Source organism: Podarcis gaigeae, assembly GCF_964106915.1.
Source record: "Podarcis gaigeae genome assembly, chromosome: 5".
In the NCBI taxonomy this organism is placed as follows: domain Eukaryota; kingdom Metazoa; phylum Chordata; class Lepidosauria; order Squamata; family Lacertidae; genus Podarcis; species Podarcis gaigeae.
This window is the reverse complement of record NC_139681.1, coordinates 72,598,590-72,624,923: the sequence shown is the minus strand read 5'-3', so window position 1 is coordinate 72,624,923 and position 26,334 is coordinate 72,598,590. Positions and strand designations below refer to the sequence as shown.

Sequence of the window (26,334 nt, the reverse complement as noted above, 5' to 3'; positions counted from 1 at the left end):
ATGCAATTCCTTTTATTTGGGGATTTGTCATTGCCACCCTACTCTACAGCAAAGCAATCTCCTTGTCAAGAAGGTTTCTCTGTCAACAATGGCTCCTGAAATGTCAAGAAGCAAAATTCCAGTTGACTTGAAGGAATGCCTTTTTCCATATATGCCCACTCAACCACTTCTATCTGCAGAACTGGCACTTCTATGTCACATATTGTTTGCTTCACACACACACAAGGAAATGAACCTTCAGTGTGGCAAGACCTGTACTCTGGAACGCCCCGCTCATTGATGTAAGACAGATGCCTTTGGTGTACATTGGTGCCTCGGATTAAGAACTTAATTCGTTCCAGAGGTCCGTTCTTAACCTGAAACGGTTCTTAACCTGAAGCATGCTTTTGCTAATGGGGCCTGCTGCTACTGTTGCCGCTGCACCGCTGGTGCACAATTTCCATTCTTATCCTGGGGCAAAGTTCTTAACCTGGACCAACCACTTCCTGGTTAGCGGAGTTTGTAACCTGAAGCGTCTGTAACCCGAGGTACCACTGTATTGTTTTTGCTATCTGTTAAAACTTTTTTGGTTTAGGCAAGCCTACCCAGACGTGTAAATCTGATACCTATTTTAATATGTAATTTTATTTACAATTTATATATTTTTAAGAAAAACTGTTTACACACACATACACAAACAAATATGTATTATAAAAATGTTTTAATTTATATTTTATGTAAGCCACTTAAGAGGTTTTGATGACTGAGCAGTTGGTAGATAGGGAGATAGATCCACTTAAACAAACCTGTTTCATTCCATTATTCTACTTTGAGGTACAAAACCCACATGAGTTTCAGCCTACATATATCTGACATGATGGCAGCACATCATTATTTGCTTTCTGTGGGAGGGTTTGTGGGTAGGCTGAGCACGCTAAAGAAGAAAACATTTTCACATAATGACCAATCTGGAAAAGTAACTATTACTTGCTCCTGTATCCAGTTCCCTAACATCTCAAGTCCTTTGCTGCTTTAACTTTGAAGCCAAAGTTCAAACCAAGTTAGGAATCACAATGAGTAATTATATATATATTTTAAACAGTGTTTATTCAAATTTTAAAGATTACAAAGAGAGAAAATAAAAAACAAAATAAAAATAAAAATAAAAAAGACAGAAAAAATACAATTTAAAAAAACACAGATCAAACCTTTACATAACTTCCTTTCCTTTGCTTATTTCCTTGACCTCCTCACACCTCCCTTTTTTGTATTCTAGTTCAATTAGATGTTTCAGCAAATCCTTTCCAGCTTTGTTTTTATCCTGATAATTTATCTTAATATACTGTAATTCTCGTCTTTCACCAATTAAAAAATCAATTTTAACCTAATCCTTTATATCATTTCTGCTAAAACCACATTAGTTCATTCCAACAACCTTCTAACATTCCTTAATTTTGCAATGTTTCTGTAAATAGACTTTAAATTTTTTCCAATCTTTTTCTACCGACTCTTTGCCTTGGTCTCGGATTCTGCCAGTCATTTCCGCCAGTTCCATATATTCCATCACTTTCATCTGCCATTCTTCCCGGGTGGGTAAATCTTGTGTCTTCCAATACTTCGCAATGAGTATTCTTGCTGCTGTTGTTGTATACATAAAGAAAGTTCTGTCCTCCTTTGACACCAATTGGCCGACCATGCCCAGGAGAAAGGCCTCTGGTTTCTTCTGGAAGGTATATTTAAATACCTTTTTCATTTCATTATAGATCATCTCCCAGAAAGTCTTAATCCTTGGGCACGTCCACCAAAGGTGAAAGAATGTACCTTCAATCTCTTTACATTTCCAACATTTATCATCAGGCAAATGATAGATTTTTGCAAGCTTGACTGGTGTCATGTACCACCTGTATATCATTTTCATTATATTCTCTCTTAAGGCATTACATGCCGTAAGCTTCATACCTGTGGTCCATAACTGTTCCCAGTCAGCCATCATAATGTTATGTCCAACATCTTGTGCCCATTTTATCATAGCAGATTTCACCATTTCATCCTGAGTATTCCATTTCAACAACAAGTTATACATTCTTGACAAATTCTTAGTTTTAGGATCTAACAGTTCTGTTTCCAATTTTGATTTCTCCAACTGAAAGCCAATTTTCTTATCCAAATTATAAGCCTCCATTATTTGGTAATAATGAAGCCAATCCCGTACTTTGTTTTTTAATTTTTCAAAACTCTGCAGCTTTAATCTGTCTCCTTCTTGTTCCAATATTTCCCAATATTTCGGCCAAGACAATGAGCAATTATACACTTTCTGGCTGCTGTGGGACTCCCCCCCCCCCCATATCTTATGTTTGATCAGAGAAAAAGGCAAGACACACACACCCTGCCCCCCCCCCACCTTGAAGTATGCTAACACCATTTATCTGGTTGTATTCAGGGAAGTAGCAACATGGGGTCCTATTGTGTAGCACAGGATCCTGGTTGGGGAAGGGACATAGTTCAGTGTTCAATCAGTTGCTTTGTATGCAGAAGTCCTCTGGTTTAGTCACTGGACATCTCCAGTTGAATGGTCAGGTAGCAAGTGATAGGAAAGACCCCTCTGCTGGAAACACGGAAGGTCTACTGGCAAAAGTGTCATGGTAAATTCAGATATGTGGAGTCCCTTCTTGATAGTTACAGCTCTGCTCTCTCACAGCATTCAAAGATTATACAGACAGCTAAGAATGTACAATAATCATATGGATGCACAATGATAATAACTAGGATGCATTGCAATAATCAGTGAAAATCTCCATGTTTTGCCTTTCAGCTTGATTTACGATTTTCTGTGCACATTCATGGGCAAGTGATTTGGAATGCTCCAATGTCTTCTTTTGGAAGGATGTAAGTTTTCCTTGAAGTACATAACAGAACTTGCACACCATTCTCTTGAAACTGACTACCTTGTGTTCTTCTAGATGGAGTGCTGTATATAGAACTCCTCCTCAGTGTTTTTCCCTGCACACCTCCAGAGTGACTCTAGGGGCCAATCCCCAGTGGCTCACTCGCCTCCTTTAACTCTAAAGCCACTTCTGGCCTGCCCAGGAGGTGGGGTTGCAGGCTTCATGCCCACCCCCACGTGAGCGGGGGCTGGTTTCAGCCCCCGCGAGAACAGGGGAATCGGCTGGCTGGGGGGGCGTGGCCTGCCCTATTTAGGGCCGGCACACTGTGAAATATAACTGAAATGGACAACATAGCTTTCCAGATTTTCTTTTCAGGAGGGTGGAATATAAATACTTTTATAAATCAACAAAGGTTTGTAGTAAAATTAAATAAAACATACTGTAAAGGTAATCACATTAACATTGTCCATTTTGCTTTTTCAAGCAGCAAAATGAAATTATCCTGGGCACGGTCTCTGTTAATGGGGGGGGGGCCTCACACAGCAGATCTCAGATCTTTCTTGCAAATTTTACATGGCTATTTCAGTTTGCCATAGCCCTTCCCACATATTCTACTCCACGAGAATCCATGCTGAAAGCAATCTCACCATAGATAAGTGTAGATTCTACCCAGGTCACAGTCCTAGTTTAATGTAAAACTATCATACAGCATGCCTAGCCTGGGCTTTAAAACAGGCCAAAGGTCCCTTTTGTTTCTATATATTACCTCAGCAGAACTTCATTTTGTATCTCAGCTTGCTTGCACCTTCTCCCCCTGATTAACAAAAAGCAGGAGCCACTTTGTAAACAGAATCAGAATTAAAAGTTCCTTGTCACATGTTTTTCATTTCCTTTGAGAGGCGGATGTTGAAATGGAGCCAGTTTTTCAAGGCGGTGGTAGCTTTCGAAGTTGAAAGACTGGAGTAACAAGAACAAGGCACGAAAGAGACTGCACCAAAGTATATTAGAATAAAACAATCCACAAGATTTAAACTACAAGCACAGCCAGTGGAATAAGAAGTGCCGAGAGTTAACCTACAGCAAAGGTGGAAACAGAATCAGGAATTCGCTATATTTGAAAAGGTTTGACTTTGCCTGGATTTTAAAACATCTGAAATCCAGGACATGCAGTGGCAAGAAATAAAAGGAAGGCAAAAGGAGAAAAGTTAACTCAATCATCTGAAGAAAGCAGAGAAGTCTGTAGTTCTGTGACCAGCCAAAGGACTTGAGAAGACAGCATGGGTAACTACATGATAAAGCAAAGTTATCTCTAGAAACTTTAGAAGAGATGTGCTAAGATAGACATAGCCAACATGGTGAACTTTAGACATTGTCTAAAGACTACCATCAGGATTTGGAGTATAGCAGTATCTGGAGAGTACCACATTGACTATTCTCATGTTAAGAGAAAACGAAAACTCATGGTACTGATATACAATGGAGTGTTAGACCTGTGGGCAGAGTTTCTTTCCATCCATAAAAGCCCCTCTTTGTCTGAAGTCTATCTTAGGGTGATCGGGTGAAAAAGTAGGCTGGCAAATTCAGGTTGTGCAATTAAAGTAACCTTGGTGCTCAAGTGCAAAAAACCCACTTCCGGGAGATAAATAAATATTGAAAGGAATGGGGTGAGGAAATTAACTGGAATGTTTGGTATAATGACTGCTTGGCAGTTGTATAACCTCCCTGCAAACAATTTGGAATGAATGTTCAGTGCCAGGTAATTTGGATTCACCTTAGTGGTTGTGTACTACTAACTTTAGAAGGGGTGATTCCAGCAGGTGTGGCTTTGCATGACAAGTCACACCTCCTGAAAATCCCTCATTGATATATCGGTAGCTACTCTAAGCTCCTCTTTTTCACTTGACCACTCCTAGTCTCTATGGGAATTGCAAGTAATTTTGATTAAGATTTGCTAGGATTTCAGCTGTGTTTACAAGAGAAGACTAAGCTATCTTGCAAAGCAGGTCGGAAACCTCATCCAAATGAAAGAGAGGCATGTAGTAAAAGCAAACAAGTCGGGGCCAAGTCATACTAAAGCCAAGAATGCCTACAGAAGAACCAGCCCACCCATGAGGCAAGATGAGACAACTGCCTCTGGTGGCAGGATACACTGGGGCAGCAGATCACCATCAGGTGCTGCAGTGGCAGGGATGGCTGCGACACACTCCTTGGAGGTCAGATCTGTTGCCTTCTCAGCAGGCACCTCCACCCATGCCACAGCTACAGCAACCTCTTGGCAAATAGGTGCCACTGGTGGTCTCCGAGCCCCAGGGAAGGAATAGTGGGTCTGCCCTCTGGGGTTTCCTGGGCTCTGCATCAACCTAGCATGATTCAGAGCAGCCCCATTCCCCCTACAAAACCTGCCATGGCAACTTGGACTTCCATTTCAACCATAGGGTAAGGTTGATTTGATTCTCTTTCCCCTTGTTCCTGGTGTAGATCTTCACTCACCCCTTTTTCCCTGGCAGGGCAAAGATTTTGTCGTTCACCTCAAATGCCAAAATGTCTTGGGCCAGCCCTGGTCCACAGTCCCTTGTTCTTATTTGGGGGGCAAGTGTAAACACACTGATCAGCCTTGCTTTTGCTGTTGGGTTCTCGCTATTTGAATGGTTTTAATACATAGCTTTAAGCTGACAGTAATTCACAGAACAAGCCATCAGCCAGAACCTCTTGCAGTTCTTCAACCTAACAAGGTTTGCCTTATCCAAATGCTACCTGGATTCACCTGCTTCTGTATAGACACAGGCTGAGTTTTCTCCCCCTACATCATTTTGCGTCCTGCCTGGTGCTTTGTTTTGCAGTAAAAGAGCAAGCTTTCATCTTTATTTCCCTATGCTAAGGATGTAAAGAAGGACTTCCACGTAGTTATGTATTTATTTCTGACAAGCAAGTTAAAGCCACCGTAATAAATACCTGGAGAAACTACACTAGAGCCTTGACAATTTCAGAGAAAAGTCAAGCTGGTTAATAAGTAAGAGGCATTTTAACACAGGATTCTCATAAGGTTTTGAGCAGATGTGCCTGTGGATCTCAAACAGCTGCACGCTTGTGAAAGGTATTGTATTGAATACAAATGCAGAAGGACAGAATCATTTGTACTACCTGTGTTTTTTGGGCTGTGTTTTTTGTGTCTTTTCAACCTTGACCATTGATTCAGGCTCCATCTGAGTAATAGTAAATAAACAGCTTTGCTGAAAGGGTTGCATAGAAGGTTTTCCAGCCTAAGAGGGGAGAGGAAGGCTGAAGTTCAGACTGTGCATGAGGGCAGTACATAAGTAATTGACTCTATCAGTATATACAGTGTTTAATGTTTGTCTTGCATTTTGCAGGAGTCTTACAAAGAGGCTTTCTGGTACAGTCAGCCCAGGGCATGTATATGTAAAATCAGTGCTATTTTTCTAGAAGAGGTGCTGGAACTCGCCATGAACGCCTCTCTTGTTCTCTTATAATGGCAATGGCACCTGAGAGGTGCTGGAACTGAGTTCTGGTGAGTTCCAGCTGAAAAAAGCCCTGTGTAAAATATAAAAATGTGGCTGTGGGTGTTGACAAGCCAATGAATAGGAACTTGACCAGGGCTTAACTCTTGACATAGCTGTTGTGCACTTTAAGACTTAATTAAAAAACACCACACATGGTTCGAGCATCAGACTGGGGCCTGAAGGACCAAGGTTGAAATCAGCTATGAAGCTCACTGGTGTGACCTTAGGCTGGTCCCTGTCTCTCAACCTAACCCACCTCACAGGGTTGTTGTGAGGATAAAATGGAGTGGGGAGAAACACCACTATGAGCTCTTTGGAGGAAAAAATGGGATATAAATTGAATAAATAAATATTGACTTGCTTTGTATTTGGGAGTAACCTGCTTCGTTGCCTGGGGTGCGGTAGGTGGCTTGATAATTTGACTGCGAAATCAAACCAGGGAGTGTCCAGCCATTTCCACTGTGTCATTTTCTTAATGAAATGCCAACTTGCAGGGGCAACCATACCATTAGTCAAAATGAGGCAGGTGCCTCAGGCGGCAAATGCTGGAAGCTGTCGCAAGGTGTTGGGGGGCAGAGAGCTATGTGCCCCTCAGCCTGCTGCCCTCAGATGTATTACAAGTGAAAGCAACAGTCTTTCTACAAAATGTGTCATTGTGCATTTTTCAATAAGAGTCTTTTTTCCAATTGAGAGCCTCTCCCATCTCTTGCTTCATTGTATTTTAGCTGGGAAAACGACAGATTGTTGGAGGAAAATGCAAAGCAGTGAATGGATTTTCCCCACCTTGATCCTTTGTATATATGGCTTCTTCTCCCTGATGAGACCATCTGAGGCTTTCTTGACTCCTTATCTTGCTGGGCCTGATAAAAACCTGACTATTGATGAGGTACAGTGATGCACATTTTATTCACGATAAGGTATTCAGTCATATGTCGGAAGTGAATTACAAATGGGGAAGGAATTCGTTTAACCTTATAAACAAAAGGTAACTTATAATTTTCTACAGAGAAACCGTTACCTTCATCGCACTTTTTATAAATGTAAGTTTAGATACATATATTTCGTTATGTTTTATATTTCAGGGTCTGTTGAACTTCTTGTCACAATAATTCAGAGTTCCTCCATGTTATCATGCTATGCTGCCACCTGTTAGAATTCCATTAGTGCTTAATGTTTGCCATCTCTTACACCTCCTGAAGAGACTGAAACCTGTTGGACATACTACTTCCCACAATACATTTCTTTTTTACTTCTGAACATCATTTCAAGACTTTCACCCTGATTTTCGTTTTTTTATTTTGTTTTGGTAACAAAGCAACCTGGTTGCACACGCAGGCCCACAGTCAACTCAAAGCAAGCAAGTTTTGTCCCACTCCTTTCCAGGACATTACTTTATGTGGCTAGCATTATTAAAGCTCTAGGAGATTGAGGTGTATTATCCATGCAAGTAAAAGACAGTGACTGAAAATGCCCTGTGTGAAAAAAGAAATGACAGCAATGAAGCATCGGACATCATGTGTGAAAAGATCAGCTATCAATCTAGCTCTGGAATTAGCCAAAGCAAGTTGATGCCCATGTGTTGTGCCTAAAGAAAGGCCAGGCTGTGAATGAGATGGTGAGCTTGCCACTAGCTGCTAGCAAAACATGAATGGGAGAGAATAGGGGACTGAAGAGACAGAGGAGCTGTTAGAGGAGAAAACAGGCTTCGGCTACCAAAGTTCGCCTAATGTCTCCACCGTGAAATTATATTGTACAGAAACCTTGTAGTTTAAATATGTGCTTCTATATTTTTCATGCCTTATATTTCATAGCCTTTCAATGTTAAAAAATTCCTCCTTTTCCCTTCCAGGTGATGCAGCACGTTTTCCCTGTTTGGACGTATTCCTACTTGGCTCTACTAATCCCAGTATTCCTGATCACAGACTATGTACGCTATAAGCCTGTCATTATTCTCCAGGGAGTTAGTTTCCTGATCACCTGGCTGCTGCTTTTATTTGCATATGGTGTGCCTGCCATGCAGCTGGTGGAATTTTTCTATGGCATGGTGACTGCCACAGAGGTTGCCTATTATGCCTATATATACAGTGTTGTCAGTCCTGACCATTACCAAAAAGTCACTGGCTATTGCAGAAGCATCACTCTGGTGGCATCCACCATAGGTTCCTTGCTGGGCCAGCTTCTAGTCTCTTTGGCCCATGTCTCTTATTTTTACCTCAATGCCATAACCATGGCCTCTGTCTCTGTGGCCTTTATGTCTTCATTTTTTCTACCCATGCCTCAAAAAAGTATGTTCTTTCATAGAACGTCTCCCCCAGAAGCATCTATCGGACCAACAGATAAGGATCCACCAAATGTCTCAGGCCAGCCAAGTCACCAATGGGATCCGTGTGTTCCAACAACATCATCCGCCAACTTCCAGAATGTGCCAGTAGATCAACTGCCCAAAATAAAAGACCAGAATAACTTTCTGACCGTGCTTCTCCAGCTCTGTAAAGACTTGAAGGAATGCTATACCACAAAGAAACTCCTTTACTGGTCAATATGGTGGGCATTAGCCACTGCAGGATTTAACCAGGTTTTGAATTACGTCCAAGTACTGTGGGATGCTAAAGCACCTTCCCATAGCTCTCAAGTGTACAATGGAGCTGTTGAAGCCATAGCAACATTCCTGAGTAAGTATCCCTCTTAAAATATATCCTGTATGCAAACAACCATGTAAATGCACTTAATTCCCCCATTCCCACGCAGCATAGGAAGGTGAACAAGATAACCAGGTATGAGAAATCATAAAACATTTTCCAGAATCCCACACGCCATCTAGGTGTGGTGTGCATAATGTTTTGGGGCACGCAAGTGGCTCCATTTATTTCAGTGGAGGTAATTTTCACATGCAGCAGTGAAAATGAACAGATATCTGGGGAGGGGAGCTCTTTGTGTACATCAGAGATTCCATAGTCATAAGAAATAGATAAATTGGAGGGAACAAATTATTTCTGCAGTGAGTTTGGTCCACAGCTCACAACTTGTGCCTATCTAGAAATGTCTGATCACATAGATTTGTTTATTTAGGTACTGCTATTGTATTTGCTTTCTGTACAAATATGCGAATAGATGACTTGCGGCTTATACAGCGGTTATGCTCTGGAAATACTGTATTTGCCTGAAAATAAGTCGCACTCCCCCCCCCAATTCCGATTGTGAAAAGTTAAAGTGTGGCTTATATTCACGACCTTATACAGCTGGCAAAGCGGTGCAGCTCCCCCCCCCAACCGAGAGCGTGGGGCAACGGTGCCCAACTCGTCCGCAGCTCCCAAGCCTCCAAATTTTAAAGGTATGACTTATTTTCGGGCCAAAATCATGTATAGTCAACCCTTTGTAAACTATAACCTTACTGCACTCTCGCAAGGCCACTACAGACTCTCCTTGCACCTGAGCGCTGTCCCGCATGAGTGCAATGGGGTGGAATTATCAATGGTTTCCCCCCACTCTTCTGTCCACTTCCAACGTTTCTCCTGCTCTAGTTTGTCCCATAATCTTTAGGACTTGTTGCAGAACAATGTAAGCTACTCTTCTGTAATTGTTTATTAAATCTTATTCAGTTGAAGTATTTTTGTTCCCCTTTAAGAGAAATGCTTTAGGCATCTTACAGTATTATTTTGTATCTACATTTTGAGGGAAATAGGTTATTTTAAAACCATTTTAGCAAGACTTGAGAACCTGCAGAACAGGGGTGGCTAACCTGTTACTCTGGAAATGCTGATGGATGCCAGTTCCAGCCATCCCTGATCATTGGCCATCTAGAAAGCCAAATGTTAGCCACCCTTGCTGCAAGTGCATAGTAGTCTAAAACTTATCTCTTTATCCAGGTTCAGTAACATCACTGGCTGTGGGATATGTGAAAATGAACTGGGACCTTACAGGGGAGATGACGCTGGGAATCTTCTCTGCCCTGGATGCAGGTTCCCTGCTTCTGATGCATTTTACCAGCAACATCTGGGTTTGCTATGCTAGCTATCTAGTTTTCAAGGCATGTTATATGCTCCTTATAACCATAGCAACGTAAGTATATATAGGTATAGTATATTAGGCCAATTTGTTATTGTTTGGGCCCTTTATTACAGGAAGGTTAGATAAAGCCAGTGAAAGTAAGAATCATTGGGGAAAGGGAAAGGTTCAGGGGCATACCCTGTGAGACATAAAAACTATTGAGAGGGAAGGGCAGAACTCTCTCTTCAAATATCAGAATGGCTGTCATATAGAAGAGGACTAAGACTAGTTCTCTGCTGCAACAGTTTAAGTGTAAGAGTGTAAGAGCCGTTTGACAATTGCTATTCCAGCCACACATCAGTGTTGCCAAATATACACCCGCATACCCTCCATAGGCCTGTAGTTGATACAGTTCAAACCTGCTGTGAATAAAATAAACAGAGCTCGTGTTCAGACTAGTACTTATGCACAGGTTTAAGGCAAACGTGGGATGTGATCTCTTATCATAATAATGAAACTTTTGCAGGCCTCTTCTTGCTCCCCACATTTCCTGAAATCCTATGGTAATCATAGAGTTGGAAGGGACCCACAGGGTCATCTAGTCCAAACCCCTGAAATAAGCTATGTGCATGGCGGAGGTTTCCTCACCCTGATTGTCTGCATCCATTTCACACAAGTGTGTGCACATTTTGCCAGGTCTGAAAAAACAAGTCATCTACACTTATAATGGTGATATCAACATTCTAAAATAAGCTCAATTTTAGTTTTCAGATTGCCATCAGTCTCAGCATGGAACGCTATGCCTTAATGTTTGGATTCAACAACTTTGTAGCACTGCTAATTCAAACTATTGTGACCGTCACAGTGGTGGATTCCAAAGGACTGGGACTGGATATTGGGACTCAGGTAAGTTGTAATGTTAATGCTGTATTGTGGGCACTATTGCTAATTCAGTAACATTTGCATGCTTCACATATTTGCAAGAGGCAGCACTCAAATCAAGAGGCTTTTTGTTTTGTTTATAAACGTCTGTTTATATAAATAACATATGCTTACACATCTATAATGTATTTCTACCCCATCCTTTAGGGCAGGTATATGGGACCTTTTTGTCTTCGCAGGTTGGATCCTTTTCAGGATCTACTTTGTAAGCCAAATTTGGCAGGTAGGCGGGGTTGCCTACCTATCAACTGCATAATTCCATAAATGATATAATGTGATTTGGTGCTTTGAATACCATAAGATTCCACAGGAGTGTCAATTTCTAGTTAGGATTCCTTAGCATCATCATCATCATTACTATTAATATACTACCCTTCATCCGAAGATCACAGGGTGATTTACAGTATAAATCATCTAAACGTTAGAAATAGTTAGGTTACAATCGTTTTTCCCTGTGATTAAGCCACAATAGATAAAGCAAAACTTTCTTGATAATGCATAGGATTGCACTATTAGTGAAATATACAAAACGTATTTGGGAATTTTACAAGTTACCCAGGAGTAACTCTCCACAATTCACCAGAATTTTAATATTAATTGCCAGATTTTCACGTCTCCTTGCTTGCAGTCTTTGGCTCATTTGTTAATACTGACTTTTTAGTCTTGTTCAAAGTTGCTCAACCAATCACTGAAACAAGTGCCCCACCCAAACAGGTAACTGCTAACAAGCACTTTTTTCTGTGGTCCATGGATTTCGAGAATTGACTGTGCAGGTTATGAAGTTCAGATCAGCCCAGTTTTTATGCTCAGGCTGGAAGGAGCATGCTTGATGTCTGGCCTAGATTAACATTCTACCACTCCACCACCAGATCTCCAATGAATAATCCGTCTAAACTGGCAAAAGCATATTTTTTTAAAAAAAATCTTGTTCATTATCTCATTGCACACAGCAATTCCAGTGTGTTGCCTTCACATCAGTGTGCATGCACACAATACTGGCTGTCCTCCAATTCCCCAGTGACTTGATATTCTGTATCCCTGGCTGGATTGGCATCAGCACCTGGTACCCTTGGACAGCTGCCAGGACTTGCTGCCAATGTCTGCACTAGGCCTTGTTTAATTTTCTTTCTGGACCAGCACACCAAACAGTGGCAGGTGGCTGGATCTTGTCACCATTTTAATTTCCCCCAATGCCCTCAAACTAGCATCACTCTGACAAATTGTGGGATTTGCCTTGAAGTAACTGACAGCAAAGCAGAGGTGAATTTTGTTCATCAGTATTTAGCATACGGATGGCTTTCAAAAAGATAAGAGATAGGTTCGTGGAGGATGTCCCACCTCCTCTGACAGAAGCAGAATGTCTCTAAATACCAGTTGCTGGAAACTGCAGGAGGGGACAATACTACTGCGCTCAGGTCCCTGTGTGTAAGCATCTGCTGTTGCAACATATGGTCACTTGATATGCATTTTCACAACTATGGTGTAGCGACAAAGAGATGGATCATTAGTCATCTTCCAGTTCTGAGGAACTACATTCATGATGGATGGAGAGGAGAGGAATCAACTTCCCTAATACTGGGTGAAGCTGAGGACATCACATGCTTATTTGCCTACTTCAGCAAAATATAATCCTTTTTAAGATGCATTATGCTCTTTTCATACTGTATCAGTGGATTTTAAGTTTCAGTCTTCAAAATATAGATTTCAGTGCTTTGGCTTTCATATAATTGCAAGTCATTTTTGACTATATACTTTATATTATGGTAATTAAGTTTCTTGTGATGATGAAGTAAGAGGACTGTGTGATCTTATGCATCAAAATTAAGTCCTACCAAGTGGATTGGGCCTTATTTCCAGGTAAGCATGCATAGGACAGCGACCTAAGGCTAAACCTCTGCTGGAGCCAAGATTAGGAACATAGCAGTGCTTAGTAAACAGTAGGTATTTTAAAAATGGTTGCAAAAGCTCTACGATTGAAGCTAAGTTTTTTCAAAAAGCTGTTTGACAGATGTATTTTTTCACTCTGCTTTCTTGCAGTTCCTAATATATGGCAGTTACTTTGCAGTGATAGCTGTGATTTTCCTAATCAGAAGTATTTTTACGATAACATCATTCAAATGCCAAAAGGAGTCAAAGAACCTGGTTGAAAATCTTCAGAAGACTGAGGCAGAAGAGCAGAATGCAGTCCGCTATGACACAAGACTGTGACTTTAGCACCTTCAGCAAAAAATTACCTGAGAATAAAGCTCATTTAGGGGTTTGTTCATCCACACAATGTTAATCAAGGGGGAGGAAGAAATGGAAGCAAACATGTTTGGTGCACCATTGCATTCCTAGTCATTTGTGAGCCAGACAGCAACTGCCTGGAGCATCTTTCAATTCCAAATCCTTTTGCCAGGTCATGGCTGTTTATTTTTTATCGCATTTTTCAATTTCAAAAACAAAAATAGAATTTTGAATTTTGTTGGTCTGAATCTTTAAAAGTTAGGTTTATCATGTTTACACAATTTATCGGATTAAAATTTCCAGTTTTGGTCCTTGTTCAGCATTCCTTGGTATGCTAAGTTCACATTCACCAAATGAAAGGAAAATTATGGTTTGTAAGTCACTTGTTGCATGAGGTAAGTCATGGTAAATATTGGACTGGCACTGAACATACGGCACAAATAGGCAAGAGGGTTCTGGACTATAATCAGGGCCCTTTGGTGCTACACATTTGTAGCTCTGCCTCCCTCTTGAAACTTGCAGCCTTTTGAAATCAGGTGAAAATATTGTTTTAAGAGACTCATGGGTCCTCTCCAATTTTCTGCTGTTTTGTGTACTTGCTGGAACTGCTTTGTTAAGCAGCATATATTTCAATGTTATTTTCCATAGTTTTATTGTGATTTGTATCAATATTAGTCATCTTGCAGACTCATTAGCTGAAAAAACATGAAAGGAATGGCGTAAATAAATAGTGTGAATATTAAGTATTTGCAAGAACATACCCTTTCATTGTTTAAATTATCTATTGTAAATTATCTATGCCTATCATGTTTTTTTATAGCTGAGTCAAACTTGCATCCAATCCTGGAGTGGCCTTAATACAGCAGGCGAGTGTGGAAATAGTAGGCTGAAAACTGATGAACCTATCCTCTATTTATGTATGACAACAGCTAGATTAAGGCCAGTATCCCTTTTTCTTTTTTATAAAGACAATATTTTAAAGTGCTAATTGAGATTTCAGACCAAATACCCCGGTGCAAACATTTCACAAATTTCATCATTGCAACTGTGCCAATCCACAGTGGCAAACTATGTTAAGTATTGTTGAAACACTCATTAACCCAGTCCTTCATCCATAATTAATATTCAGGTAACCCGAGATTTGTTAATCTGCTATTCAATGCGTTCTAGGATTGCCACCCCAACACAAGCAATAATGTTACAGTTACATGCTGCATCTATTCCCACTATATAAACTGCATTTCACGCCCAAACCAAATGACCAAGCCTAATCATGTAACTGTTTATCAGAAATTCAAAATAATGCTTGAAGCATAGAAAACAAAGTCAAGTTAGTATGACATAAGAGCATTAACATTAACTTTAAATCAATAATTCTAAAGATGTTTATATTAAGCAAGTTCTATTGTGATTATGCCCAATCTGTAAGTACATGGCATACTAAATATTGTAAAATTCTAGAAAAAGTACACTTGTTCTATTTTGAAGGGAAAGTGAGGCAGAAAAGCAAGAGTGCTGCTCATTACATTCTATGTCCAGGTGAAGGCATGACTATTACCTATTATTTCCCCTAGGCAGTGCAAACGTTAGTGACTGGTGGACAGAAGGGTTAAATCTGCATGAGGAAGAAATTACAAATCTCTCGTCCTCAGCTATTACTTCAATGGAAATTGCAGCCCTCAGCTGCTTTACAGCTAAGCAAATTGAGAGACCACATCCCCCATCACAGCACTCTCATATGATGTTCGTTTTGAGCTCTGTGGTCAAATGTGTGAAGTCTGCATTTTGGTACTAATTTTTGCTTTCCATTTCCTGATTTGAAAATAGGTATGTGAGGGTGACAATCATACAAGGTAGATATTTTTTAGAGCTCCCCAGAAGTTTGTGGTGAACAATATAATGGGAGCTTGGTCCAACGTTACATAAACTGATATTTTCTGGCCAGTTTAATTCCTTTATTTTACCCTCTTTTTACCCTCCTCATTAAGAAGAGTTCAAATAAGATGCAGCAAAAGCAGTACTGGGTGGGGTACATTTCACTGCCTTGGTTTTTTTTGGCAAGCAAAAAACTGTGCATTACCATAGTTTAGCTAATTCTTGTACAAAATATTCTGTCTGCTTTATAAGTCAACTCCCTTGGAAAGTCTCCATATTGAATAGCTCTCTCTAAAAATAATGTTCATACTGCTTTTTGAGCCTATGTAGAAAGCAGCACTTACCATCTCACACCGTTAAACTAAACGAAAGAGAAACAACTGTATGCCAACTGTAGTAAAATACAGAACTTTTGTTTATTACCATTACAGAAGCTTAGAGTCAACATATTAAAGTAAAACCCTCTAACCTTCAATGAGTATTGTACAAAATACACAGGATATGTTGAGCAAACTGCTGCTATGATTCAAGTAGTCACAAACTATCGCAACAGGTGTCTAGCCTCTAACAAGGCCTATTAAGTTCTTGCACCCTGTCATGGAGATCTCAAAATAAGTTTAACAGAAACCTCGGGCAACATCCAACACTCTGGTTCTGTTAATGCAGAGTTGTCCACTTCCAGAGTAGAACTTTTCCTTCCTCTTCCCTGCAGTTTTCTGCATGCCCTCAAAATCAGCTCTGGGTTGGAGGACTCTCCAGAGTAGATTTGGGAGGCATGGAGGAGAGGAGAGGAGAGGAGAGGAAAGGGAAGGTCTATTGCACAAGCAGAGTTCTGCTTGCAGTGCATGGGATACAAGCCTAGATCAATAAATCAAAGAATGTGTGTCCCACAAGAGTGGGATTCTTCATGAACAAAACTGAGTAAGAAGTTAAGTAGGTTCTGTACTGCCCATCTAAAATCAGATTAGCTATAGTGTTCAAAATAATGACAGTTTGATATTTTATTTGATATTTTCCATGAGCCACAGAAATGTCTCATGAGCTCGAGTAAAGAAGTGGGCAGCTCACTGAAAGCAATGAGTATCTTAAGTGAGATACTTCAAGACAACAGGGCTCATTCCTTTCCCCACTAATCCCTTCCCCATTCCTCGACATATGTAGTTATTACAGAGCTTTCCTTCCTCACTCCAACAGTCTCCGCCCTACTCCTGCAGCTCATTGCAATGAAGTGGGACTCACAGTTTTCCCCTCATGCAACCTGATTTGTAGATGGCTTCTCCACTCTACTGCTCACTGAAAGGTGACAGTCTCTTTATACACACACACACACACACACACACACCTTTTGGATTCCCGCCCCCCCCCTCCATCTGTTTTCCTCTCAGGGCTCACTGTGTCATCTTCTCTTCCCCCTCTTTCACACAAACTATCAAAGAGGAAGTGACACGTGCGGCTGACTGGTCTTGTGACATCTGTAAACCTATATAATGTTGTGCACAGGCTTTATTGGCTGATCACCAGGAGATTTTTCAACATTACCAAAAGCAGCTGTGGAAACGCATCCTGGAAGGATTCCTAAAGATTTAACAAAATTGGTTAGTGCAAATGCCGACAAAGACAAACACTTTTTTTTTCTAATATTTATTTTTTTCCACCTGCAAACTGTAGCAAAACATGATCAGCTTTATTATGCAGACAGGTATCCCTCTACATTATAGAGAATTTAGGCATGTATAAATAGAAGAGCTCTTTAGGAAAGGAAAAACACTTCAAGAAATGAATAAAACCTTCAATTTTGAACTCATAACTCCAAACAGCAATGGTTAAAATGATGTAGGCCATTCATTCCAAGAGATACAACAGCACCTTAAAGTGACTGATCTATTTCCCCCAGTAACGTTTTTCACATAACAATGTGTTAAAAGTTACAAATACTGATATGCACAAATAACTAATTCCTAAGGAAAAAATATGTACAGTACTGCAGCATAATGAATGTGGTATCTGCAATAACTTATTAGCCAATTTTAAAATACATGATACCGTTAACATTCTCCTGCCAACGCACAGATAAAAAGATGTTTCCATGGCCCCTGTTTTGCACATTACCTGGTGTTTCTTGGTTTTAATACACAATGCAGGCTTTTTTATTTTTTTTGAAAGAGTTCTCTTGTGTTTAAAGCTAAGATCAGTGAAACAAGACAACAGTGCAAGAGGCGCAGAGATGTTGTGTGATCACATTAGAGTTCTTTTAGGTAAAGTGTCTATAAGGCTATAAGAAAGGATTGGTTGATGAGCTTCCTGTTGGAAATTGCCCTGCTGGTCCACCTGCCTAAAGAAAACAAAAGAGAAGTCTCACACAAAAAGCCATATCCAAGCATACCATCTGGACAAAACTTAATTTTTCCATTTCCTCTACATGGGCCAACTGCCTATAATACATTTTTAGCAAAGGCACAAGAGGAAAAGAGCTAACAGCATAGAGCAAATGTACACAGATGACTGTGTAAAACAGGATGGGGAGGTGAAAGTTTTACTTTTTTGTATCCCTTTGGAATTAGCTATGACTCCAAATATATAAAATTACAAGCATCAAGAGCATGGCCCCCTGCTCCATCCCAACTGAACTGTCTCATGAAACCAAGTCAATAATGACAGAAAACGTTACCCCCTGATCTAGACTACCATATCACCAGAGCTCACTTACCATAAAAGGATTACTAGATACTCCAACAGCTGTAACTTGCCCAAATGGGGTTACTACTGGTTTTGCCTGTCCAAATGCTGCAAAGCCGGCTCCTTTGTAATAAAATATCAGAAGTTAGCTTTAGACTGGTAACCAAGTATCACACTATGCATATACTCTGCTCTCAGCAATTAAACTCAATAAAATATCTGATCCCAATCTAAACAATGGGACTTAATCACTTAGTTGATTTGCTTCCTACTGTAGGTTTCTTCAACAAAATCATGTCAATTAAAAAGACAACTTGAACTGCTCTCTGTGCGCTCAGAAGGGTTTACTACAGGCTTCCCTCAACCTCGGCCCTCCAGATGTTTTGAGACTACAATTCCTAGCACCCCTGACCACTGGTCCTGTTAGCTAGGGATCATGGGAGTTGTAGGCCAAAAAACATCTGGAGGGCCAAGGTTGAGGAAGTCTGGCTTATTACAACCATCTTAGTATCTCTTGTGCCCAGTTCTTTAACGCTGGGATCCTAGGTGTGTCTGAAATATAAAAATACTAGCTAGCAAAGCCTATGAAACATGCATCTTTTTCTGACATAAAGGCACATTCAAACTTCATGGTATAAAATTATGCATAAACTAAGTTTCTACTTAATCATACAGTAGTATATTTGCCAGATTCTTTAAGTGAAAAGATTCAGAATATCATCTTGAATACATTCCCTGTGTTTGTTAAGTAGCAACTTAGGTGTAACCTGGTTTTGCTAGGGCCAAACACAACTTATTTAGAAATTATTAACACTCTTTTCCTTATAAAAGGAAAGGAAGGCTGACAAAAATTCTTTGCACAATAAAAACAGCTCATGCTAGTAGAATAAATTTCACAACAATTTTTTCTGTGCCTAAGGACAAAGAACATGAGAATATAAAATACGCTGCTCAGGTGACTCTCCCCCACCCTCCTCCCTGCACAAACGTTTATACCACCAGTGGTATTCTGAAGCAGCAATGTAACATTCAATTGATGTTACACAGGATAGGCAAATTCTCTTGAAATAAACAGTCTCAACTTCCAAGACATTCTTAAGCTCCTATTGTATACTCCCATCAGCTAAAACAAAACGTAACATGCAAGCATTTACCATTTGGTTGCTGAGTGAAAGCAGCCTGAGGAAAGGCTGCCTGGGCTGGGAATGCAGGCTGCTGGAAGTTACCACTAAAGCTAGTAGGAAGACTGTATGAGGCAGTTGTTCCAAATCCTGCAGGCATGCTCATGGATGCTGTGCCAAATGTTGCTGCTGGTAAGGGAAATGTAAGCATTCAATTATTTTTGAGCTATGATTTTTCTGTGAAGTCACGCATATCCTCAGAATCCCTTATGAAGCAGCCAGTCGCATGGCTAGCCTTAAAACTATTAAGCTTCTGGATTTTCTAAGAACACGGCCAAAAATTTGTTGGGCCTGTTCTTTTTGACAACATAACATTTGCCAGTATCTCTGCCTAGATATTTCCAAATGTTTTTTTTAAAAAAACAGAAAATGGAATCTAGATATAACAGGCAATTGGGATGTGATTTCCAGTGAATACAAGATATTCGGAAATTATTTAGAGGGGACAAAAATACAAAACAGGCAGCTAATTTCAAGATAAAAGGGCAGGAAAAAGCACCTAATTTCAAAAGTGCAATGGAGCCATTTAGCTCAGTAATTCAAGAGCACTTTCAGAAATAATTTAACAAGGAAAGAATGAGCAGAAAGCATTAGAACACTGTTGCTGTTCACTGAGGTGCAAACCACTATTAAATTCTGTTCAATACACAGCAGTTGTCAAGATTCAAGAGCAGCTTCATTGGCTACCTCAGTGACAACTGATCTATCTGCCCTTTCAAACTGATTTTTGCGGGAGGTGCTACTCAAGGAAACTCTTAACCCGGGTCACAGTAAAGAAAAGAAAAACATTTTTCAGTGGTAACACTGCATGTGAAACAGTCTAGTAATTAATTTATACCTAATATTACTAGACATAAAAGTCTCACAAGAATTTCTAGAACATTATTTTACTGAACCAGGAACTATTTTTGCTTTATTTACAGATTTAGAATGACGCTTCCAAGGAATTTGTTGTTGAGATCTGGCACAGATTTATGTCATCACATCCATCAATAGTTATGGCTAGCCAGGAAATACATGGCATAAGAGTTAACGGAAGGGAATTGTGGAATAAGGAGGCCACACATGACTAGAAAAATAGACAAGATACAAATAGTGCACTGACAGAACTTACACAAGCTACTATTAGCAGAGAGGATACTTAATAGTGAAGCTTGCTAAAACAGCAAAGCCAAACACATTGTGGCAAAATGGTTTGGCGCTATGACTCATTTCACTTGAGCTACTATGAACACAAGCTTCAAAACTCCACTCATTTTAAGCACCTACTAATGTGACCATGGACGCAAGATAACAATTTCCGCTTACAATCCTAAACGCACTTACTTGACAGCAAGTCCCAATGAAATAAATGGCATGTACTTTTGAGTATGTGTGTTTAGGAGCGAGGTGTAAAATGTATTAACATTTACACCGAGTAATGTCATCATGTATTTCAGGTGCATCACCATCCATGCCCACTCCATTTCAGAATATGGAAGGAGGGTTGAAAAAGTCGTACATGCAGAGAAACCAGTAACTGGCAATAAGCTATCACAAGCAAATGGACAGTTAGCCACATGAAGCTCATATAAAATGTGGCCACCTACCAAAGTGAGCCTGAGGAAATATATGAGAGTGCATTGCTCCTGAGAGGCCTTATGGGAAGTCACAAAGAGACCAGACAGTGTCAAATGATTTATAAACAACTTCTCGCAGAAATATTTTTGCATGATAAAATAGCCAGTATGAAAACACCATTTAAAAATTCAGAATACTTCATAGATATAACTATGTGCAAGTCACTTGTCAAATTCCTTCCTCTAATACAGAAGCTATACAAGCTTTAATGTGCACAAGGGCCCAAAAGCCGCAAGGATAAATGTGTAAAATTTCTTGCATACATTATATATGTTAAATGAACTACAAAGATTAAGTGTTCTAAAAGTAGCAACACAATGCAAATGTCTGAAACACAAATATATAAACAATTCAAATTATACTTTAAAAAGCAGGAAGTGGAAGATTTTTATCTGGACTTATCTATGTTCCCTGCTCCTAATTGTCTGTCCAAGATTGATAAAGCTACAACAAAAGCACAGACGTCTCCCCACTTACACAAACTGACTTACATGCGACTGTGTATATGCATGACACTGGGAAATAATTAAATAAATTGATTTCAACCACAAAAAGGTATAAAAAGAGCAAAAACAGCCTGAAAAAGAGCAGGAAAACTACAAAAATGGTGCAAAAAGAACAGGAAAATGGCTAGCAATCCCATGAGCCTTTGCACCAACCTATGAGGCCTGTGGAAAGTTGAGTTTGAGAAAGGAGGTTTGTAGGGAGGTTTTTCAAGGGTTTCCAGAGGTTTAGACAGTGTTTACAGGCTTTGTAGATGCTGCTCCCCACTCTATGCAATTTCACGTATATGTGTGGTCCCCGGGAACATAACCCCCGCATAAGTGGGGAGACGCCTGCATTTGATTTCATAAGAGCTTAACTATATTTAGCATGTTAGTCTGCCTCAAAGTTAAAATTCTATAGTACCAGAAGGTAAACATTAATTGCTATCAAACAAATGCATAGCATGTTTTCTTTTTCTAACCTGTTGCTGCTCTGCTATTGGTTTGGAATGGGTTCGTTGAAGGTGCTACTGCGGCTACAGGGGCAGCCACAAATGGATTTGTGGATGGTGTTGCTGAAAAATTAAGAATGGACATTTTTAACACACTATACATCCCTCAAATTGCCTATCAAAAGAAAACAGTATGATAACTCTTATGTTTAAGACATATTTTTATCATTTCCTGGTTAAAGAGGAGCCTGGCACGGCTAGGCACATTTGCCTTCAAGATGTAGAGCATAGCTACTGGAACAGGAAAATGGGGTCGTGCAGCTGAATCTCTCAAACACAGGTTAGCAATATGGCTTAGTAATGTTTTACAATACCTCCAAATTGAGCAGGAACGCTTGATGACGCAGGCTGTGTCTGTGTATTAGCACCCACTGGTACTGTTCCAAAAGCATTACTAGAAATAATTCACATTCATCAAGATCAGAGTCAGTTACTTAACAATTAAGACACCTACAGCTAATTACTGCATGTGAAAACATAGGAGGCTGTTAAATCACATGGGGGGGGGGGAGTTGGTTCCATTTCGTTCAACTTAAAGCACAAGTCAAAAGTTAACTGGTGCTAGATCAGAATTTGTTTTCCCCGTTAGCCAAAAGCAGTCATAGCTGTATAACAAAATAAACTTAGATACGGTTTAAGCAGAAACTTGCACTTCTAGACAGTTACAATAACAATATATTTAATTTCTTTTGACATGGCTAGTACCAAGTTTTGCAAACCTCGCTCTATGAAAAGATTTGAACCAATTATGCCATTGGTTACCAATAAAAATATTCATACAAATGTCTTATCCCTGAAAACAATTTAAAGCAATCCTAATTTTATCCCGGAAGTAAGCCTCACTGAACTCAACAAGACTTAATTCCAAGTAAGTGTCTATAGGAATGCAGCCCTAAAGCACTGAGAATACTGGAAGTGTTTTCCCCTCTGGCCAGAATATTTGTTACATTTTTATTTTTCCTACTTTGAGTTGGTGATACTTATATATAGCTTGTTTGAAACCTTTCATCTGAGTAAACCTCTTCATCCTCCCACTGAAGCCGAAACTCCCAATTTTTAAATGATGGGTTTTCACAAAATGTCTGCACTTCAAAATTTTACCATTTCATTTTTTTGCCATTTGTAAACATGACTGGTTTACAACAACTTCTATCAAGAAAGAGTACCTGCTAACATTACTGGTGGAAGTATATGCATTACTAGAGGTTGCTGTGGAGCTGAACACACTGTCTAATTCTGCTAGAGCTGCATACTTGTCTGAAGATGCACTTGGCTGGCTTGGGGCTGACACAGTGGGACCTGCTGGTACTGTATGGGCAGCACCAAAGCCACTTCCTGGCTCACTACCACCTAGGAAGAAAGAGACCAGATTAAAAATTCACAGAGTAGATTTCTTTAGAGCTTAAGTTAGCAATAACTGAGATGACATTTTTTTTGTTGAGCAACCTACTATTAGAGAGTTGCAACCATGCTTTTCCATTTTCTTTAAAATCAGAGAAAGTCATGCTCCCAGCAAATGCAAACCTTCTCCTTGGCAGCATTAAACTTTATTCAACATATTGTATCAAACCAAACCTTGTATTCACCTCATTTTCAGAAATATGAACATTAAAAGAGAGTCCCAAGTCAGGAGCACTTTCTGAAAGTCACACATGGACATAGGCTGACCTGTTCAATGTAATACAATCAGCTCATACAAGACCAGCATACATGTTAGGAATGCCATGTGGATACTTGCTTTAACTGCTATTCATATGTAGAACCTAAGTAAGCAGATCAAACACTACCTCCAAAATCGCTGTGGTAGCGTGAGAAAAGTGAATAGTCACTGCATGTGAATGGCTTTTCACATGGTAACAGCCATTCAAAGTGAACCCTTTTCTATTTAATATCTAGAAAACAAAAAGATGATATACTAAAGATATGAAAAGAAATTGTGGCAAACTCCAGCATTACACAAGCAGGCTTCTGATTATATAACAGGCCTTCCTTCCTTCCTTTCCGCCCTGCTCCCTTCATCTGCTCCAGAGCGTCCTTGAATGCTCCAGAGCAAATTTGGGAGGCTTGCAGAGAGGAACTAGAAATCTCATTGCATAGTGGTGTTTCTTCTGCTGACACACAAACACCACTGGATTTTGCCCTAATAAATGTGCATCCTTTTTTGTATCCATGTCTAGCATATTGAACAAAGAAAATGAAACCTACATACCCAATAATCAATTACACTGCTTCCATCCCAAACAGTTCAACACAAGTTATTCTCTGTAGTGTTAAACTTCTAACATACTGAAAATCTTAAAAATTAGAGTACAGTTAAAGGCTGTAAATTTTTGGTTAGGATATGTTCTATAAAATATGGTGGTTAAGTATCCCACATTCACAAGCCTTTGAGTCCTTAACCTCAATTGGAGGGTAGATTCCTGAAATTACTGAGCTTTATTTTATAAGTTTATATCCTGCACATTCCATCAAAGGACCCCAGGGCGAGTGTATCCAATGTTGGTCCTACTCAAAGTAGACCTGCTGAAATTAATGAATATGCCCAACATGGGTCCATTGATTTCCATAGGTCTACTCTGAGGAAAAACTTAGTTGGACACAATTCACTGTTTGAGAGCCCAATGAGATCAGGATGAGGCGTCTGCTAGTTTCCTCATTGTTAAGAGGCTTTTTCCTAGCTTAGCTGCAGGAAATAAAGAAACCAAATGGTTGCAGAGCTGGCCAGGGCAAAGCTGATATTAAATACTAACAGTTAACTTGTACTATTATCCTTTATTTATTTATTTATTTATTTATTCATTTATACACCACACTCCTCATACAAAATATCAGGACAGTGTACAACAAGGTCCACAAACACAAAAAGCAGAAGGCATAATAAAAGGAATACAGCAATTTTATATTTTAAATATATATTTATAACCCTAAGCCTTTTTTTTTTTCTCAAATTGCTTATATATCATAATGGGCTAATAGAGTATTTCTGATTCTTAGTTGACCCATAGTTCTAAGTTAATGAGAAATTTATCCCACAGAGGACTTTGAACTTATTTTGAAATACTGTACTGCATTCCAAACACCTCCTTTATTATAGATGTTCAGCTTTAGGCATATTTCTACTTTATTTGAAACTCGATAGAATTTATAAGGGTATAAGAGACCCAAGAGCCAGTGTGGTGCAGTAGTTGTAGTGTCAGATTAGGACAAGGAAGACCTATTCTGCCATATCCCCATTCAGCCATCAAGTTCTCTATCTGATTTCACAACCCTCTTTCTTTGATTGATTGATTGATTGATTGATTGATTGATTGATACCTGGGTGTCTTACAAAGTTAAAATTACAATAAAACAATTTAAACAACCCAGCTCACAAGGTTGCAATGAGAGGCAAGGGAGCAGGATCAAGAGATCCATCTATGCCACCCTAACCTCCTTGGAAGAAAAGAGGGACAGAAACTCTGGAACACTAGAGCACATGAAGTCAGCTAGTCAGCTATTTCTGGAAATTGCAGTTTTGGTGCACAAATTTCTGAATGGTGACGACCATTCAGCAGCTGTGAATGGACATTTCTACTCTGGTTTTTTAAGCTTGAAGGGAACCTGGCTGGATGGCCCCTTGTGAACTTTAAGGCTAATTTGCCTTTCAAAAGGATGAGCTATAATAACTGCAACACATAAATCTCCACAAGTTCATTTTTATAACTGCATCAGAGGGTTTTTTATGCATTGTGGATCAAAAATACATTGTGACATTGATACAAAAATAAGCAGGGAAAGTAGAAGAAAAGTCGAAAAAATATTCAGATTCTAAGATCTCTATTTCTAGCATCACCAACTTGACCACATTTTGAGTTCTCTGATGGTATTAACTACACTGAAAGAGATGTATTTCCTTGGAAGCTTTGTCTTCAGTCAAATCAACTGAGTCATCACCTATATACACAGTGACATAACACCACCAGATAACTGACAGAATATAAATGGTGCTCTGGATCCTGGTGTGGATGGAGGACACAAGTGAATAGAGTAGGGACCACTATTGCTGCACTAATTTTCCTTTTCCAGATCCACAATGTTTGCATGACTGCCAGTGTATCACATTTTCAAGCAATAGGCTATCAGTTTATATGGTGTATAGCATTCAGAAACATTTTAGGTAAACAATCAAAACATTTTAATTTCATCAGACTTAATTTTTAGTTTTTATTTTCCTGTCTATTGTTTTTTCATTTGTTTTAATAGTGGTTTTACTGTTCTCATTTTTTTATTGTATCAAGATTTTAGGGGGTTTGGGGGGTTTTTTAAATGCAAACTGCCTTGGGATCCCTTAAGGGGGCCAAAAGGTAGTCTATAAACCTTTCATAAATAAAAGCCTACTAGAACATAACAGAACACCACTACTGCCAAGATAAATAGTGTAAGAGAACAGGTCAAAGAATAAGAATTAG

General features: G+C 39.5%; 2 protein-coding genes and 1 long non-coding RNA gene across 38 annotated transcripts in view; 1 reads left to right on the top strand and 2 right to left on the bottom strand.

Moving 5' to 3' along the window:
- Positions 1-21,260, top strand: part of SLC19A3 (solute carrier family 19 member 3) — a 38,055-nt gene extending 16,795 nt beyond the window's left edge. The window contains exons 1-8 of one of the 6 annotated variants that reach the window (XR_014564184.1): positions 2,802-2,865; positions 7,108-7,268; positions 8,232-9,054; positions 10,249-10,441; positions 11,134-11,275; positions 13,349-13,709; positions 14,358-14,476; positions 20,193-21,260. Coding sequence is in view for 4 of the 6 variants with exons in the window: in XM_083738695.1 (XP_083594821.1) it covers positions 2,838-2,865; positions 7,108-7,268; positions 8,232-9,054; positions 10,249-10,441; positions 11,134-11,275; positions 13,349-13,519 (1,518 nt within the window). In the remaining 2 variants the exon portion in view is untranslated. The other 5 variants (XR_014564185.1, XM_083738696.1, XM_083738695.1 and 2 more) reach the window with 5 other exon arrangements.
- The window catches only part of AGFG1 (ArfGAP with FG repeats 1), a 28,259-nt gene continuing 17,729 nt past the window's right edge, over positions 15,805-26,334 (bottom strand). For 11 of the 31 annotated variants that reach the window (XM_083738662.1, XM_083738669.1, XM_083738673.1 and 8 more), the window contains 7 exons: positions 23,053-23,236; positions 22,201-22,280; positions 21,857-21,949; positions 20,859-20,906; positions 19,243-19,395; positions 18,120-18,211; positions 15,805-17,744 (listed from right to left, as the gene is read on the bottom strand). In XM_083738662.1, the coding sequence (XP_083594788.1) occupies positions 17,685-17,744; positions 18,120-18,211; positions 19,243-19,395; positions 20,859-20,906; positions 21,857-21,949; positions 22,201-22,280; positions 23,053-23,236 (710 nt within the window). In that variant the 3' untranslated portion in view covers positions 15,805-17,684. Of the gene's footprint in view, positions 17,745-18,119; positions 18,212-19,242; positions 19,399-20,858; positions 20,907-21,856; positions 21,950-22,200; positions 22,281-23,052; positions 23,237-26,334 lie in introns of all 31 variants that reach the window. The other 20 variants (XM_083738684.1, XM_083738688.1, XM_083738663.1 and 17 more) reach the window with 8 other exon arrangements.
- Positions 24,246-26,331, bottom strand: LOC310844563. Its single transcript, XR_014564186.1, has 2 exons — positions 25,590-26,331; positions 24,246-25,551 (listed from the first exon to the last, which is right to left on the bottom strand). It is a non-coding gene; the product is annotated as an uncharacterized lncRNA (long non-coding RNA).